The 17,576-nt window shown below is 39.6% G+C and overlaps 1 protein-coding gene across 4 annotated transcripts in view; it reads left to right on the top strand.

Moving 5' to 3' along the window:
- PDSS2 (decaprenyl diphosphate synthase subunit 2) overlaps nucleotides 1-17,576 on the top strand; it is a 133,468-nt gene that overhangs the window by 64,385 nt on the left and 51,507 nt on the right. For all 4 annotated transcript variants that reach the window (XM_076333344.1, XM_076333345.1, XM_076333346.1 and 1 more), the window contains one exon: nucleotides 14,736-14,934. In XM_076333344.1, the coding sequence (XP_076189459.1) occupies nucleotides 14,736-14,934 (199 nt within the window). The remainder of the gene's footprint in view (nucleotides 1-14,735; nucleotides 14,935-17,576) is intronic.

Raw genomic sequence — 17,576 nt, 5'->3', positions numbered from 1 at the left:
CAGGTGTTTGTTCTTCACTGCGTAAAGAATGTTACCTTCTTTTCTCTCACATAAAAAGATTCCGTGTATTTCAAGTGTCATTAGTAGGAGAGCTTTAACGTCAAGGTTACTGCACCTTAACTTTCAGCTACATTGAATACAATTATAGGCAAACTCTTCAGAGATATTTCAGAGAAGCACTTGGAGTGATAAGTCATGCTGGTGGTCTCTGCATAGTTGACAGTACACAGTAATGGGAATTTCTGTTATGTTGGTTCAATCCGTCTCCCATAGTCATTGCAAATAAGATGATAGCCATGCTTCGAAGTCTTGGACGGCTGAGAAACAACTAATATAAGGTAAGAGAAAGTATGGTCATAAAATTAATTGTTAGTAGCTTGTTTCTTCCATTTACCTGCAAGTGGTAAATTTTTTATTTCCCTTCATATCATAGAATAGAATCATAGAATCATTAAGGTTGGAAAAGACCTCTAAGACCATCGAGTCCAACCGTCAACCCAACACCACCATGCCCACTAAACCATGTCCCTAAGTGCCTCATCTACACGTCTTTTAAATACCTCCAGGGATGGTGACTCAACCACTTCCCTGGGCAGCCTGCGCCAATGTTTAACCACTCTTTCAGTAAAGACATTTTTCCTCACGTCCAATCTAAACCTCCCCTGGCGCAACTTGAGGCCATTTCCTCTCGTCCTATCGCTAGTTACTTGGGAGAAGAGACCGACACCCACCTCGCTACAACCTCCTTTCAGGTAGTTGTAGAGAGCGATGAGGTCTCCCCTCAGCCTCCTCTTCTCCAGGCTGAACAACCCCAGTTCCCTCAGCCGCTCCTCATCAGACTTGTTCTCCAGACCCCTCACCAGCCTCGTTGCCCTTCTCTGGACATGCTCCAGCACCTCGATGTCCTTCTTGTAGTGAGGGGCCCAAAACTGAAGACAGTATTCGAGGTGCGGCCTCACCAGGGCCGAGTACAGGGGCACGATCACTTCCCTACTCCTGCTGGCCACACTATTTCTGATACAGGCCAGGATGCCATTGGCCTTCTTGGCCGCCTGGGCACACTGCCGGCTCATGTTCAGCCGGCTGTCGACCAACACCCCCAGGTCCTTTTCCAACAGGCAGCTTTCCAGCCACTCTTCCCCAAGCCTGTAGCGCTGCATGGGGTTGTTGTGGCCGAAGTGCAGGACCCGGCACTCGGCCTTGTTGAATCTCCTACAGTTGGCCTCAGCCCATCGATCCAGCCTGTCCAGGTCCCTCTGCAGAGCCTTCCTACCCTCGAGCAGATCAACACTCCCGCCCAACTTGGTGTCGTCTTCAAACTTACTGAGGGTGCACTCGATCCCCTCATCCAGATCATTGATAAAGATATTGAACAAGACCGGCCCCAAAACTGAGCCCTGGGGAACACCGCTCGTGACCGGCCGCCAACTGGACTTAACTCCATTCACCGCAACTCTCTGGGCCCGGCCGTCCAGCCAGTTTTTGACCCAGCGCAGAGTCCACCTGTCTAAGCCGTGAGCCGCCAGCTTCTCTAGGAGAATGCTGTGGGAGACGGTGTCAAAGGCGTTACTGAAGTCCAGGTAGACCACATCCACAGCCTTTCCCTCATCCACTAGGCGGGTCACCTGGTCATAGAAGGAGATCAGGTTGGTCAAGCAGGACCTGCCTTTCCTGAACCCAAGTTCATATCCTTGCAGTTGGTTTTAGTGCAAATATTTAAATATTTTGGTTAAGTAAAACACAGAATAGTCAAAATGATTTTTAAACCATGTTGTGAAATTTGTTACGGAATAGATACATGAAATATAATTGGAGTATACTTGTTGTTGAGGGCCTGTAGGGCAAATCTGGGTAATCCTGGATGGATGGGCATCCTGGGTGGTGCCTGCTCGTTCCATAAGCAGTCTGGCTGACGCATGCTGCCATCATAAGGGAAGGAATCTTGGTCATTTCCATAACAAAATATGTGATTTTCTCCATCATCATATTCCTTTTGATTTCTGCTTTGGTGACAGCACTGTCATCCAATCCACAAATTAATCCTTTAGTTCATACCTCATCTTTCGAGTTTTTTCATCAACATACCTTATTCAGTTCTGAGTCTTACTGTCTTTGCTTGCATCGTGTATCCTACCATTCCATTTTTTCCAAGGCCATGCTACAGCAGCTGTTGCCAAAGCTTTTGATCACCTCCTATCTTGCCTTTTTTAGACTCCTGTTTACAATACCTGCAACTTGCTCACTTCAGTAAACTGAAAAGAAGATCTTTATGCTAGCTCCATTTTAAATTCTTCTTTTGGCTTGCTCTTCTTCCACCCCATCAGGTTCAAATGTCTTATTTTTACCTTCAGTTTTTAAAAATGTCGTACTGCTGTTTTAAGGAAACGGTGGTTCTGTTGTTTCGAGACCACTGGTAGTTGTGCGGAGGTGGGCTTGCTTGTGATCAGCTTTCTTAGAATTGGCCACTGGTCTTCCATTTTTGAATCAACATGAGAGAATTTAAACCTACTCTGAATTGGCTGGAAACTTAGAGTGAAAATAACTATATAAAACTTCTGCATAATGTTTGCTATGTTCTGCTCAGACCTTTAAATTAGCCTGGTGCCCTTTGGATTTTATAATGAGTCAGGGGCTTGCGTTTGTTTCACGTTGCATAGGTTTCATATTTGTCTCATACTTGCTGGTGTCTGCCTGCAAAAATGCCACCTTGTTGGGGTAAGTAGTTTTGCCAGTAATAAAATGAACTGTACAAATGTCAGGTAGTAGAACGAACTTGATGCAAAATATTGTTGATAGAAAACTGTTTACTGTATTTAGTTATCAGAGTATCTGTTCAGATATCATAGACTGCATTGCCTGGAATTAATGGAATTCTTTTTAATTTTTTAAGCTTTTTTTTTTTAAAAGCCTATTAAATAAAACATGCTTTTTATGTTTCAAACAATTGCAAAACACGGATAAGATTTATTGGCTAGTTTAACTAGGAAATTATCTAGGTGGGATTCCCAAACTGGAGATGTGCTGTTAACACTGCTCCGCGTCCTTTAGCCACTGACTAAGCGTTCACTGAGGGTGCAGGAAGTTCAGGCTTGGCTCCCTCAAGTATTTGAAAGGATGCAAATCCTCAGTACTACTCTGTCTGAATTTCGGAAAAATCCTCTTCACACAGGGATATAGGACACCTAGGTCAGGAATGCCCGAGTATGTAATGTCGTTTCCCTCCCAGTAACTTTGTGGAGCAGGAACTGGAGTCCAGATGTCCCACCTTTCTCTCCCGTAATCTCCTGGAGACTGGCTGACTTTTTTCACTCTTTTGCCATCTGCCTGAATGAATAATTCAGCATTTTGTGTAACAGCAGAATAGCTCAGCAGGAGTGGCCGAGGAAGGAGGTGTAAGGATACCCTGGCCTTGTGAGCCGGGTGGCTGCCTGATGCGAGACCCAGATTTTCGGGTGATGCTCTGCATGCTTCAAAAGAGGAGCTTGGACTGAAAAGCCAGTTCTCTGCAGTCGTGTTGTCAGGTGGCACGTCCAGTGCTCAAGTCCTCCCTCTCTCTCGCAGTTTTTTGACTTCCGAATGCTGGCTGTCACTTGGAGTTTGGGAGACATCTGCATGTTTTTAAGCGATAAACATATCCTTGCTTGTGCTGACAAATACTCACATTTGCCCCGTTACATCTTTTCACCCACATACCTTCCATCAACACAGAAAGGCAGGAAAATAAATGTTTCCAGCAGTCATTTTCTAGCTGGAAATCAACATATGCAGCTGGGTAGAAAGGTACTTTAAATCATATCTTCTAGGTGTTTTCTCAGAGATGGCACTCTAGTTATTTGAGACAACTGTTTTTCCAACCCGCTGTGAAATATGAGTTGCCTTTTGGACACTTAAATATTTCCATGCTGTTAAAGCACCAAATTGAAGTGCAGATGAGAAAGTTCAAAGCCAAGGCTGGAAGTTCAGTTTCAACTTTTAATTTTATGACTTTTGTCACTTTGTGTCACAACCTAACTGTTGTTTTCACTTAGTGTTATTAATTAAGTAATATAGAGTTTTCTCATTTAAAATAGGCTATCTTTCTTCATGGCAAATGACAGTGAATTTCATTCTTTTTAGTATCCTGTGTTAGATAGTAGTTGAGAGAATAATAGATTCCAGGGACCTTTGATCCACCATTACTGTAAAATAAAAATGCAACTTAATTTTTTTTCCCTCTGACCGTAATGATTTTAACCTTGTGTACTAATTTGAATGGGCTTGTGGGGGCAGAGTCTTAAATGAGACACAAATGAAGGAAAAATTACTAATGCTGCCACTGTATATCTAATGAGCACTGTGTAATAAACCATAACCTCTTCAACATTTCTGTGGAAAATGGTGTGATTATTTTGGATGGCTGGCCCTTTGTGTATGGCTCATTACCATCTGGCATAATGTGTATTGATATAGCCTGTAATTGTCAACTCTTATTTGACATGCTGCCTTTAATAAATGTGACTTGCATGGCTAGAACCCCCTAATGGTTATATGGAAAACTGTAATTAAAGAAAATATGTATACTTAGGTAAAATACACACCCTTATATACATAAAATAATTTTGTAGATGGCCTCTGGTTTTCTTTATCTCCTGTTCTTTGTGGGAATACTTGCATGTATTCCTGGGTTAGTACAGCGCCAAATACATCGCATTGCCAACGTGGATACCTAAATGTGTGAAGACAGGCATGGTTCCTGAATGTAGGTTGTTTCCTCTTGCAGAACTTGCTTAAAATGAATTTTGAAATGTTTATTCTCTATGTGCAGTAAGATAGAATTAAACTCAATATACCTGTGGTTCCCAGCCTGCTGGTGGCTTTGGATGCTTCTGTGCTGGGAATGGGAGGTAACTGTAATGGGCAAAGTGGCTCTGGTTTTGATGTGTCTCCTGAATAAGGTTGCCGAAATAAATGCATTCAGAAATCCCAATGCTGAAAGCATCTATACCTCCTTAAAAGAAAATGGGATGCTGGCCAATAGTAAGTTTTCCGATACAGGGACAACATTAACTGCTGCCAAATCTAAGTTGTCCTTTGTTTATTTTCTGAAAAGTTTCCTTCCCTTGGCTTTACGGTTCATGAATACATTAATAACTAAGAGACATCATTTTGCTAGTCAGATTGGCTTGCAATATAAAACAGGCCATAGGATTTCCCCAACTTTAATCAGCTCTTTAAACTTTAATACTTGTGCTTAAGTGGGATTTCATCAGGTGTTGTCTTCAACTTTGCCAGTGTTGGAGAGTCCAGCATTACTCTTTGTAATAGATTTTGGAAAGTGCCTTCACCTGGATCTTATTTTATCTTTGCTTAATAATCTCGAGTATTTTCTTCTCTTGAATTTGTCTTCTGTGGTGTAGATACTTAAACCTTCTTGAAATAGCTGTGACCAAGTCAATCTACAGATTCAGTATCAGCCTTCTCCTTACACTAAATAGATTTAGTTTCTTGCTTTGTATGTTTTCTGTTACTCTGATTGTTAGTGTAACTCTTCTCTAAACTTTTTCCTGCTTTCCCAAATTCTTCCTGAATGAAGTTTCCCAGTAATGTTTTTTACTGGCATTGGAAACCCAGGGTTGACAGAAACACTACTTTTGCTATTATTCTTCCCTTAAATCAACAATGGATCCTATTAGCCTTTTTGACCACAGCTGTATCTTAGCCGATTATCTGGGATGATCTGTTCCTTCACCCTCCTTCCACCCATTTCCAAATCTTGAGTGTTTTCTTCCCGAAAGAGTCCCTTGTCCTGTATGTATGTGGTCTGCTTTCTGTAATTCTAGCTCCGATCTTTTGATTGATCTTTTTTTGCAATGCATATTTTCACTTGGGTAAAGCATATTGAACCAGCTCAGTTGACTCTGTATTGAGGATGATGCATTCTCTTTGCTGTTTATCAGCTATGTCATTCCTTTTCTGTTGCCTTCCCTCCTGAGTGCCAGTTCTCTGGACCTACTGACTGTAAAAATCTTAACCACCGCTGCTGTTCATGAGCATTATTATTCACTGCTGGACTAGAAGATATTTATATCTTGTCGTGTAAATACATTGCGTAAAAATATAACAGGCTTTCTAAAATCCCTTGCTTTTGTGGTGTTATGTTTCTGCCCACCCTTACCTAATGGACCAATGCAGTTCTTAAAATTCTTCGTGGCTTTGAGGGTTTTTTAGTATATCCTTTTTAAATTGCCTTTGCTCAACTTCCTGTCCATCTCTGCATTTTCTCGTTCGTTCCTTTATCAATTTTCTTCCTTGCCTAGTTTCTCTGATTTGCATTTGTTGCTATCAGTTTTCCAGTTTGTTTGAGCTAGAGAGGGAGGGAATTATAGCTGGTTTGGCTTTGTCTAAGCCATGATTTTTTGGCTTTTTGTTTTGTTTTTAATCAGCTTAGTCTTTTTAACTGGGGAATTGTGGCTTTTTGGTCAATATTCTTGAATAGTTTCCAAAAGCTATTCACGTTTTTCTGTTTAATTTATTTAACTGATTCAGCTTGTTTTATCATTGAAAATATCACTTATGTATAATATTATATACTTCTGAATGTTATATGTCATTTTTATAAAGAATGTTTATATATTGCTATGGTTTTGATTATATTGTTTTCATATAACAAATGCATTGAGATCATGTTCACTTGTACCTGAATTTTTAGTTCTGATATGAACTCTTTGTAGCAAATTAAACTTTTAATAGAAAATTCAAGTTGAATGCAACATTTCTTGAGCTAGGAAATTTCCTTTTAGAAATTCAAGATAGTGACAATACATTATATTGCCGATATACATTATTCAAAGTAAATTCTCATGTAGTATCTGCATCTTTATTTACATAATGACAGAAGTAGCTCTTTAAAGAAGTAAACATTTTAGCTTTTGATGTGACTTAATATAGTACTTGATATGGTCTACCTAGCTGTTAATATAACCTGTAGTGGACACCAGCTAGAATTTCAACTTGTCTTTTATATATTAGAAGTTTAAATCTTGATAATTGCCTTAGAAAAAGACGATACTGCATTTGACAGCTTTACTTCATTTTGAAAATGTGAATCTTCGCATTGGAATAACCAGTGATTTTAAAATGGGAATTATGGTATGTGATTTTAATAAATTTGACAATATGCTTATAAATTAGTAGCTCTAATTTTTATTACTGATTTCTTTACATCAGTGTTCAAGTAATCCAAGAAATCTCTTTTTCCAGAGATCTTATTACTTTTGTTTTTTCTTTACATCTTCAGGTGAATACTCTTGTTTTTTCTTTGGTTTGATTTGTTAAGTTAAGCTAGCCAGCCCTCCTTTGAAAAAAAGAAAAAAAAGCAAAAAAAGCCATAAAACCTTAACTGTAAAGCCACGTGTTTTAGCAATATTTATGTAAATACTGGCTCATGTCTAGAGTCTACTTTTTCTTCCCTAGTGTCGTGGTTTAACCTCAGTCGGCAACTGAGCACCACGCAGCCGTTCGCTCACTCCCCCCACCCGGTGGGATGGGGGAGAGAATTGGAAGAGCACAAGTGAGAAAACTCGTGGGTTGAGATAAGAACAGTTTAATAATTGAAATAAAATTATAATAATAATAATATGATAATAATAATAATAATAATACACAAAGCAAGTGATGCTGTGGAAGGAAATTAACTCTATCCCTGCCAAAACCAGGACACCTAGCAGTGTAGAAAGGGTCTCTAAGAAAAAGAAAAGTAATTGATGTCTCCCCTTTTTAACACTTTCTAGTGCATGTGAAATCTGTAATAATGGAAATAGGATGTGAAGCTATTTAAGTTTCTCATATCCTTGTGAATTGAAAGGGGAATTGCTGTGACGGTGCCATCCAGGACAAGAAAAATGTACTGTGCTGTAGGTTGTGATCACCGTTACTTTGCTGGCCACTGATGCCAAATATAGGAGTAAGCCAGACAGAGCCTCCAGACTCTGAAGTTCACCCGTTAGGGCTTCATTTTGCTGGGAGATGATGATGCAAATGTGGATTGCTCGCGGTCCAGTGCAGGCAGCTGGCTCCAAGGCTTGAGGGCTCCTAGCTACACTCTAATGACACGGTGGTGGCCATCTTTGCACATCAGTGGCACTAGTTTGGAAACTGATACAAATTGGTTAAGTTTCATGTTGCTGTCTGGAGTACAAAGGGGGAATTGGCTGTTCTGTGGTAGGCCTAAATTAATTATCAGTGAAGTCAAGACTGCCAAAACCCTTCTTCATAATTCCTGCATTAAGAAAAGGAACAGGAGCCTGACTTCGAGTGCCCCTCTGCCCCCCTGCCGACCACCCACAATGCTTAGGGAAAACTGGCTTGCTGAATTCAAGTGAACATCTGCCAACTAAAAATCACAAAACATTTTCAAATCCTGTAATGGGCTGAGAGAAGAGCTTACTAAGACAAATTAGGAGGAAAAGAAATTAGGCAGTATTCAGTGGTGGGGGAGATACAGAACAAAAATGTAAGATCTTTTCAAGAATAAAGAAGGAAAAATACATGAAGGAGTATAGGTAGAAGTTTTACTTCAAAAACTTTGTGATGCTAGGAAGGGAAGGAGATGAAAGAGGTAAGATACGTAGCCAGTTTAAAAATAAATTCATTGACAGGAATGCAATTAAACTGCATACTCAATAAACTTCATAGAATTGATGTCTTTCAACTTCATTTATCTGTCAGGTGGAAGATGCCCCTACAGTAGCTTAGTGACCAAGATAGGAGGAACCACAGAAGTCTTAGTCTCAGACCTTGTTAAAGGATAGCAGTGGGTAGATATTTTCTGCTGGATAACAGATACATGAGTCACGGTCATGCAATGAATATTTGGTGCTGTGCTTATGTCTGCTGCTTTATCCTGAACATTTTTCCTGTTAGTGAAACCACCACACCTGCCATACATGTTGACTGGTTGAAACACTCCCCCCGCCTTTAATTTCTTGTAAAAGAGACTATACACAGAAGATGAGAATGAGACTTTCCATCACCATGATGCTATTTGTTACTCACTATACATTGTTCCTTTAATCATGGTTTTATTAACCATGGCATTGACTTTGACAAGTGAATGAAAAAAAGAACTGTAAAAATCGCTGCCCTTTCTTGCTGTGTAACTAAGCGGGTTATCTTGGTGCAGCGCAATGACCAGAGCATACAGGTTGAATTTGAATTTAGTGTATGCACCTTCTTGTCTTTACAAAAGTTTTTCTTTCGGTTTATTGGTCACAAAAAAAAAGTAAAATCAAATACCAAGGTCTGCCCAGATACATTGTCCGTGCTTAAGTTTGTTACTTTAATTCTTTAGTTAATCCTTTTTCATATGTAATTTTCTACTAAAGAACTATTTCATTTTTCAAATCATAGGTATACATAGATTATTATAGTTGTCACTAAACTGGAATAGGTGCTGGTATTTTTTAATGTATTTATTCTTAAAAAAAAATCTTGAATGTAAGGCTATTCATCCAAATTAATCCTTTGTGTTTTGAAGGGAAGCTATTGGGTTGACAATCACAGAGAAAATGTTCAAACCTTGGGTGTATACTGTTGGTCACTTTAATTCAAAGGTTCAATGATAAGAGTGCTTAAAGAATTTTTGATTTATTAATTTCATTGTCTTTGTTCATTGCAGTTGCTTTCAATGCTGAAAATTTTAGAACATGGATTTTAGTGTCTAATGTAAGTCTTTGGTCCGTTTCTGTGAAATACTGTGCCTACCGTTAACATTTTAAATTATTAAATGGTTCTTTGCATAACCTATCATCCTTTGAGAGGGCCAGTGTATTTCTGACAGCTGATAATGAAAGGTAAACTGACTCAAGTTTTCTTGCTGTTACTGAGAGCTTGAGTTTCCATTGCAAATATTGCAGAGGAGTGTTTAAGCTGAAGTACTCTTTTGTTCACAGCAATACAATTGAGCTATTTAATCTTTCTATTTTATCATATGTTTTGCAAAATGCTATTATTTCTTTTTAGAGTAGGACTTGAAATTAGGGACTGAAGTCACGTATAAGAACTCCTCAAGACATTGTACTGGCTAATGTTTCATAGCTGCAAGCCTTTAAAGATAACACAAACAACAAAGAGGGTATTCAGGATGACAGGAAGGAATTAATTTTAAAAGGTTGCACAGGAAATTTGCTATCAAAACCTATTTTATTTCCACAGAATTTTGTTTCAATATTTTGCCAATCCCCCTTGCCATTTCATTTAGTTTTGTGTAGGCTTTAAAATTTGTGTTGAAATCTGCGTGAGATGTTAATCTCTGTAATAAGACCATTAGTAATGGTGATACTGTGATGAGGCAGACTCCCAGGCATACAAATAGGAAATTTTAATCCAAAACAAAATTGTGAAATGTGTTTTTTGAGATAGAAGCATATTTACAAAGTTTCTCCATTAGTTCTTCATTTTTCTCTGTAGATGCGGTGCCTGTATGAGTGTGGGGTTTCCACAAAACCTGTATTCCTTACTTTAGCATCGCAGCAGTAGGATGTTGCAGCTACTGCATTAGTTTATAAGGGCAGATATAAAAGATTTCTTGAAGTCTGCTCAGCAGTTTATCAAAGTTCACCAAAACATACGTGAATGTCAATGATCTGTGTGACTTCACTGGGGGAGGGGAGCAAAGAGGAAGGATAGAAAATGCACTTGTTTTTCTTGTTGCAGGATCTAATTATCTATATAACTTAATTTCGCATTTTTTTAGTATTTCCCTGCAAGCTGGTGTTTCACAGTCCTAGAGTCAATATAGCTCCAATTGACCTTGCTGGAGAGTTTTTTAATTACATGTGAAGTTAGTGTTTCCTTTGTACCTTCCAGGATGACATGTGCAGCTTGAGGAGCTCATAACCTAAGGGATACTTTATAGCAAGCATTTTACAGAGATTTAGGTTAGTTACACTAGTACTAAAAGTGCAGGAACAAACAGTCAAGAGCAGAAAAACAAGAGGCAGCTTACATGCTGCTCCCTTTTACACCACAGGCAAGAAAAGTCTGTGAATTAAGATTTTCATGAAGTAAAGACTAGGGCGAAAAAAGAAGAGAGCCGAGAACAAGTCTGAGGATCTTAACAAAGACTGGAAGAGGCGGGGGGAAAAGTATTCGCTGAAGTGGTAGATGGTAATTGACTTGAAAGGGTAATGAGCCAGTATGTCCTGTTGTCCTGTTTACAGAAACAGAGGTTGTGGAGTCTCCATCCTTGGAGATATTAAAAAGCTGCCTGGATGTGGTCCTGGGTAACTGTCTCTAGGTGGCCCTGCTTGAGCAGCAGGGTTGGACCAGATGATCTCCAGAGGTCCCTTCCAACCTCAACCATTCTGGTATTCTCTTAGTTGAGGGGGGGCTGTGTTTCACAATTAACCCTGCTTAAATAATGCACCTAACAGCAGAACTTGTGCCTGTTTGACTGTGACCCATAAAAACTTCTTAGTCAGATCCCCCAGGTACTGTCCAAGCCTCTGTACCACCCTCTTTGGAACAACATTAATGCATGGGGGTTGATTTATGGAAGGGGAGAAGGAAAAGGAGATTAAGGGACGTGTGGAGCTCAGAACAGTATCGTCTCTTGAAACATGATGTCTGTAAGTGGAGTCTATGGGGCAGTTGGTGGTGGTTTGCAGGGAGTTCTTCCTTCAGTGGCGAAGGCCATGAAGGACAGATGGAAGTATTTTAGCATTTTGTGAAAAAGCATTCCTTATTCTTAGCCTGCTTCTATTTAGAGACTTCGTGTATTTTAAAAACATTGACTATTTTCTCAGTACTACCTTGCTATGTGAGTAATTCTTGTGGCAACCACTTCTTTGTTGTGTGAACATGGGCTCTGGAGCGGGAACAGGATGGAAGCAGTAGGAGTTCGTAATCCTGTTGCCCTGTTGTTTCTGCTCTTGTACTCTGTTGTATGTTGTTGTAAGTCCACCATTATATAAACATTAATTTTTTGTATTTTGGGATTAGCTGCTTTCAAATACAAAATTATTTAATCACTGAATTGTGCTTCAGATTGAGAAAGCTGTATATAGTATTGCTTTAGCCATTCAATAGCAACTTAATAACAGTGGGGAATTTTTTGTTGGATGTTTTAGAGTCGTGTCAAGAACCCTCCTGTATCCGTACCAGCACTGTGGACTTCTTAGTTGTGCCTGGTTATTATGGGGGTTATCACAAAAAAATTTAAGAAATCTGTTGCCTGGGATTTCTGCAATAGCTTTGGTTCTTATATTTTTAGTTTGCTAGAGAGAGAGGGTGGAAGAGCGGTATATAAGATCAGAATTGGATGCAGATTATCTGCCTAATATGGTTCTCGTTAGCACAAATAATATGAATACCGTTTGGAGAACAAACGGATTACAGAAAAAGAAATGAAAACATCCAGATCCCCAGCATTTGGAAAGCATGACACTGATGTATTTGTGTAACCTTTTCATGAAGAGTGATGCTGAAGTCAAAGAGGGGATTTTGATTTCCTTCATTAAAAGCTTATTAAATGAAGAAATAGGACAGTCGTTGTTTTGCTTCAATGGTTGGGGGTCACAGAGGCGGGCCTGATCTCCTCAGGATATTAATGCCTGCTTTCAGCTGGGGGAAATGAGCCGTCGCTTGAGTTAGCTGCAGCTTTATGTGCTCGTCACGAGGGATCCCCATATGTCCTGGGATCTGCGGCAGTCGGAAATGGCAGAGCTCGGCAGCAGGGAGCAGAGGGCTCTCATTGCTATTCATAACAGGTAGCTTGGCTCAATCTGCCCAGAGCAAGTCTGTTTAATGTTGATCAGCTGTCCATCTGATAAACCGAATTGATATGGACATTTCCTCCAAGGGCTGCCCTGACAATGACAGCAGGAGCATCGGGATGTCTTGTTAGTCTTTTTCTCCGAGCTTGAAATTTTATTAACCCTTTGTTAGAGCCGAGCCAAGCGTGATTACAATACTGCGGCTGTAGGTTGTGCGAGTTTCTCCCTCGCCTCTTTGAAAAACAGCATCAACCTTCAATTTCGTTGTCTACATGGAGAATGGCTAGCTGTTTTGTTTTCATGTTGTTTTTCTCTGCATGGAGCAAAAACTGAATTATAAAGGCAGCTTTTAAAACAGCTTAATTTTTTTGTGTGTGACAAAATACGTTGGGAACCTCTGTTTATCCTCTCCCCTCAGCTCGTCTCTCTTTTGCATGCCTGCCTGGGCTGTGTGGCTCTACTAGCTCTTCTCTCTTGCTAATTGGCACGGATCACTGGCCTGAAACAGTTGCTGCTGGGGCTCTTCGCAGGTCAGATATATTTGGGGCAGAAGGTTACTTTAGATTAATATCGTTTGGGACGGTTGCAACACATCTGCACTGTCCAGAGGAAACAGTATTAATGTACTTGGTACTGTGCCGGTACTGAGGCATAATCTAACCTGAGCATGTATCAGCCGGTATATGCATATGTGAAGGCATGGAGCAGTTGGTTACTCAATGAATCAGTGCTTGGCCACTTTTGAATAAGCACAGGGACCATAACGTGCCTTTGTACTAGGTTGCAATTTAATTTGAACTTTAAGGCCTTTTACTCATCTGTCTAGCTGAGGGCATGCATCACGTTTTTGCTCATATGTGAAGGAAGTCTCCATGACATAAAGGGAATTGCTTGAGTCAGAAAAGATGTGAATGTGCTGAAGATTTCATAAGAGGGGAGCCTGTGTGTATCTAGGCTTGCAGCGTTAAGAGAATGCTCCAGTGCGTTGCTCCGTTCCCCCCCCCCCCTTGTCCCTGCTCAGTTATTATGTCTGTTCATCGCCCTGTTGTAGTTCTGAGCTAAGGTGACATCTCTGGGCTCCTTGGAGTGACAGTCACTAACTATCGGGGGCTACAGGGTTGAATTGCGGGAGGAGGGGAGGAGCAGGCTGTGCTAATGACTTTTTTTCATGCCTTTTCCAAAAAATGAAAATAAATGGAGGGCAAGCCTCTATGGGATAACCTCTGTGGCAAGCCTCTCACAGGGATTTGAAACCCCTAAATTCAGAATGTAGCACACTGTGTGTTGGAATAAGAAGTGATTTGTAAACCTATCCAAATAAAATTGGGTCTGCCTCTTTGCTGGACAATCACCTTTGCTTCTTCTGACTAAAACAACCAGTGACATATCGTTAGTACAGAGTTTTAAAATGTTCAGCTGTTTCTCCTCTCCCCCCTACGCCCTTCCCCCTTGGTATTATTGAACTGCAAGGTATCCTGTTATTAATTTAACTCTAATTTGAGCAGTCATTGACTGCAGCATTCTTACGGTGTTCAGATCGGCTTGCTCGCAACTCCCCTGCTGATACGTCCTTTGTTCCTTCCCATCAGTACTTTCTGCTTGGCATTTTCTTCATGTCAGTGTCCCTCAAGCTTCTAGAAGACAAAACAAGAAAAGAAAGCACCATGAGGACTATATTGATTACTTAGATTCCCCCCCCCCCCCCCCCCCCCCCCCCCGAAAGAATTCAAACAAAGGACAGTGTTCCTCCAAATGGAACCTGTGGTACCCGCAGCTTACCTGGAAATACTTAAGAGCCTGATGAGATACTTCTCTCTGCTTAACACTTCCTGGTTGTGGCTTCTAGAAGTAAATAGAAGAGCTACATGACAAATAATAAAATATCTGTTTACTACACAGCATGACCTGTGTGTTTTTTTCCCCTAAGAATCTATATCTTTATTCATGGCGTCAAAAGTAATTGTACTTTTTCTTTGCTTTCAGTCAACGAAGTCTGGCCGAGATTACGGAACTGATCCACACTGCCTTTCTGGTGCATCGTGGCATAGTAAATATTGGTGAGCTCAAGTCATGCAATGGCCCGCTGAAGGATATGCAGTTTGGAAATAAAATGGCTATTTTGAGTGGAGATTTTCTTCTAGCAAATGCTTGCACAAGCCTTGCGCAGTTGCAGAATACCAAGGTAAAAAGAAAAAAATTCTTCTACTGCCAGAGCAAGTAACTGTAAGTGAGTCTTCCGAAAGAGAGGTCCTTTAAAAAATCAGCAGTTATGATATGTATGTATGTATGGAGCACGCTTTAAAAATAAGCATCCTTACGTTCTAGCTGTAGATGGATTGACAGGCTGCTGCTGTTGTGAACATGTTTACCGCTGTCCTATAGAATTACTGTGGTGAGGCCTTTAGTATACATTCTGAAGCAGTGTAGCCATAGGTAGTAATGGATGAGTGGTTAATTTGGTGACTTTAACATATATGCAGTGGCATCCTCGTGACATGTCAGAGTACAACACCTCTGGCAGACTGCCAGCTGAAGACATGTTTGGTTTGTTATTTTGTTTTACCTTGTGCTTTGTGAAAGGTTTGTCTGTCTTACGGAATTCTTGGGGGAAAAGGCTTTATTTCTTTGTCTACACAGCGCTCAGGTGACTTTTTACTCGTAATGAAATTGTTTTGTTAGGCATGTGGTCTCCCCTGAGTATTGGATTGCCCTATTAACGTGGATGTACTGGCTTCTAAAGGGCAGCTGTGATCCAGCTGCTCAGCCAAACTGTTTGAAACTTTACAGGGAAATGTTTTTCATGACAAATGAATTGTATGTATGTATGATCTTAGACAATGAGACTGATGGAGACCTTAAGAGATCATCTCTGTAGTCGGTTCTTCTTTTCCCCAGACAGGATCAGCTACACCAAATCATTCTTTACACGTGTTGTCTAGCTTGTTCTTAAAACCTCTCGTGGTGGAAAGAGATTCCTGGGCATCCTTGTGCCAGTCTAGTGTAACACCTAACTACGTGTGTGGCTGAAGAGCTTAGTGTGCCATTCCAGTGGAAACAGAGGAGGATTCTTCTTTGCAGGGGTACTTTTTATATGTCTGAAGATTGCTGCCATATCATAATGTAAAATAAATGTTTGTCATGCGTGCAATTGTCAATAATCAACATAGTTTTAATCCCGAGCTTAAGGAGTTTATTGTTTTTAGATTCTCATGCTAAAGCTCCTCATGATGGTAGTTGAGTATTTCTGTACTGCTTTGATCATAAGTGTGACAGTTTCTCTCAAAAGTGGTGTCATTTTGTAACATAGAGCTGAGATTCAGGAGAAGAGACAGAAAATTAGATGTCAATCTGCTGGAATAGTGGGTTAAGCCATTATGGTGATAACTGGTAGCAAGCATTAAAAAAGTTTTAAATGGTGCAAAATTTTAGTCATACCATAACCAAAATGGGGTGCAATTGATTTTACTAATTATTGTTGATTTGTATCCGTTCATTTTTTTTTAGTACTTAGTAAGATTCTCAAGACAGACCAAAGGATTTAACCCTACATCAATTTTTTGTTTCAGCATAAGAGGAAACTTTTATAAAATGTAGCACCTATTACTTTGCATTTAGTACATCATTAAGTATTGCAGCAGCAATGTATAATCCCTGAAGGCTTCCCAGGAAACAAGTCTACAGTAAAATGAAGCACAAGTGCAAAGAAATACTTTTTTTTTTTTTTTTTAAAGCAATCATTATACTGCATGTCGGAAAATTCTGCCAAAACATTTTAGCACTTTTTTTCATTTTTCTGACATCTAAATACTTTCATAGCTTCTACATACGATAAGTGGGATGCCATTATGGAAACTGATTGACTTAGTAAATTATTCTTTTTCATACGTCTAACCCTACTAGCGAAGTTAGAAAAATTGAAGTACAAGCTATAGAAATCTCTTGACAGGTGCAATGATTTAAACATACTGTATTTATTCTTTTGTAAATGATGAATTTTCAAATCTGGCATCTGTTTTTCAGCAGTGTGAAATAACTGTGACTTTTTTCCTTCATAATGTTTTGTTTTCTTTGATGTACAAAGTAAAAATCACAGTACCGCGCTTTTGCTGGCATTTATTTGGTAGCTCAGCAAATTGGCTAATGAAATGAGCAGCGTTGTATTGTACATGGTACTGACCATGCTAGGCTATAACCTCTATAGACGTGCATAGCTGTTGTATAGACCGGAATTTAAACTAAAGGGGTTTTTAACATTAACTGAAACCACTGCTACCAAGATAATTTTATTGTGCTGTTAAACTCTTGTCTAAGCTTGTGTATGATGCATTTATCTCTGTGCTTCTCTCGGGGCTGACAATTAGATGTGAAATTCTGTAGTCGTAATGAAATGCAGAGCTATTTTATAATTGCCAAGGGTAAAATTAGCAAAGTCAATTATTTTCCCTTAGGCTTTTCCCTGTAGATATTAAAAGGCTGCAAGGTAATTGCCTTAGGTAACACTTTGATTTTTAAATAACATTAAATATAGGAATTGTTGTTGTTAATTCATAGTAATTTTCCTCTTCTTGCTACAGTTGTGGAATATAACTGTAATGACGTTAACAAGATTCAAGGCTCAGGGTTTGTGTTTTTGGGGGTTTCTTTTAAACAAGTGCTGATACTTCTCGTATGTTTGCTAAAGTTATGCTAAAGAAGGGTTTGGGGGGTGTTTTGGTTTTTTTTAATAAAAAGGTACAAGGACTCAAGATTTCTTGAAATGTCAGTTAGGAAGTCTCCTGTAAGATAAATTCTGCTGTTGTGCTATTATGAAGTCATCTAAAATTT

Source organism: Aptenodytes patagonicus, chromosome 3 (genome assembly GCF_965638725.1).
Source record: "Aptenodytes patagonicus chromosome 3, bAptPat1.pri.cur, whole genome shotgun sequence".
Taxonomy (NCBI): Eukaryota; Metazoa; Chordata; class Aves; order Sphenisciformes; family Spheniscidae; genus Aptenodytes; species Aptenodytes patagonicus.
Note: the sequence above shows the minus strand (reverse complement) of the source record. Positions and strands in the feature narration are given on the sequence as shown.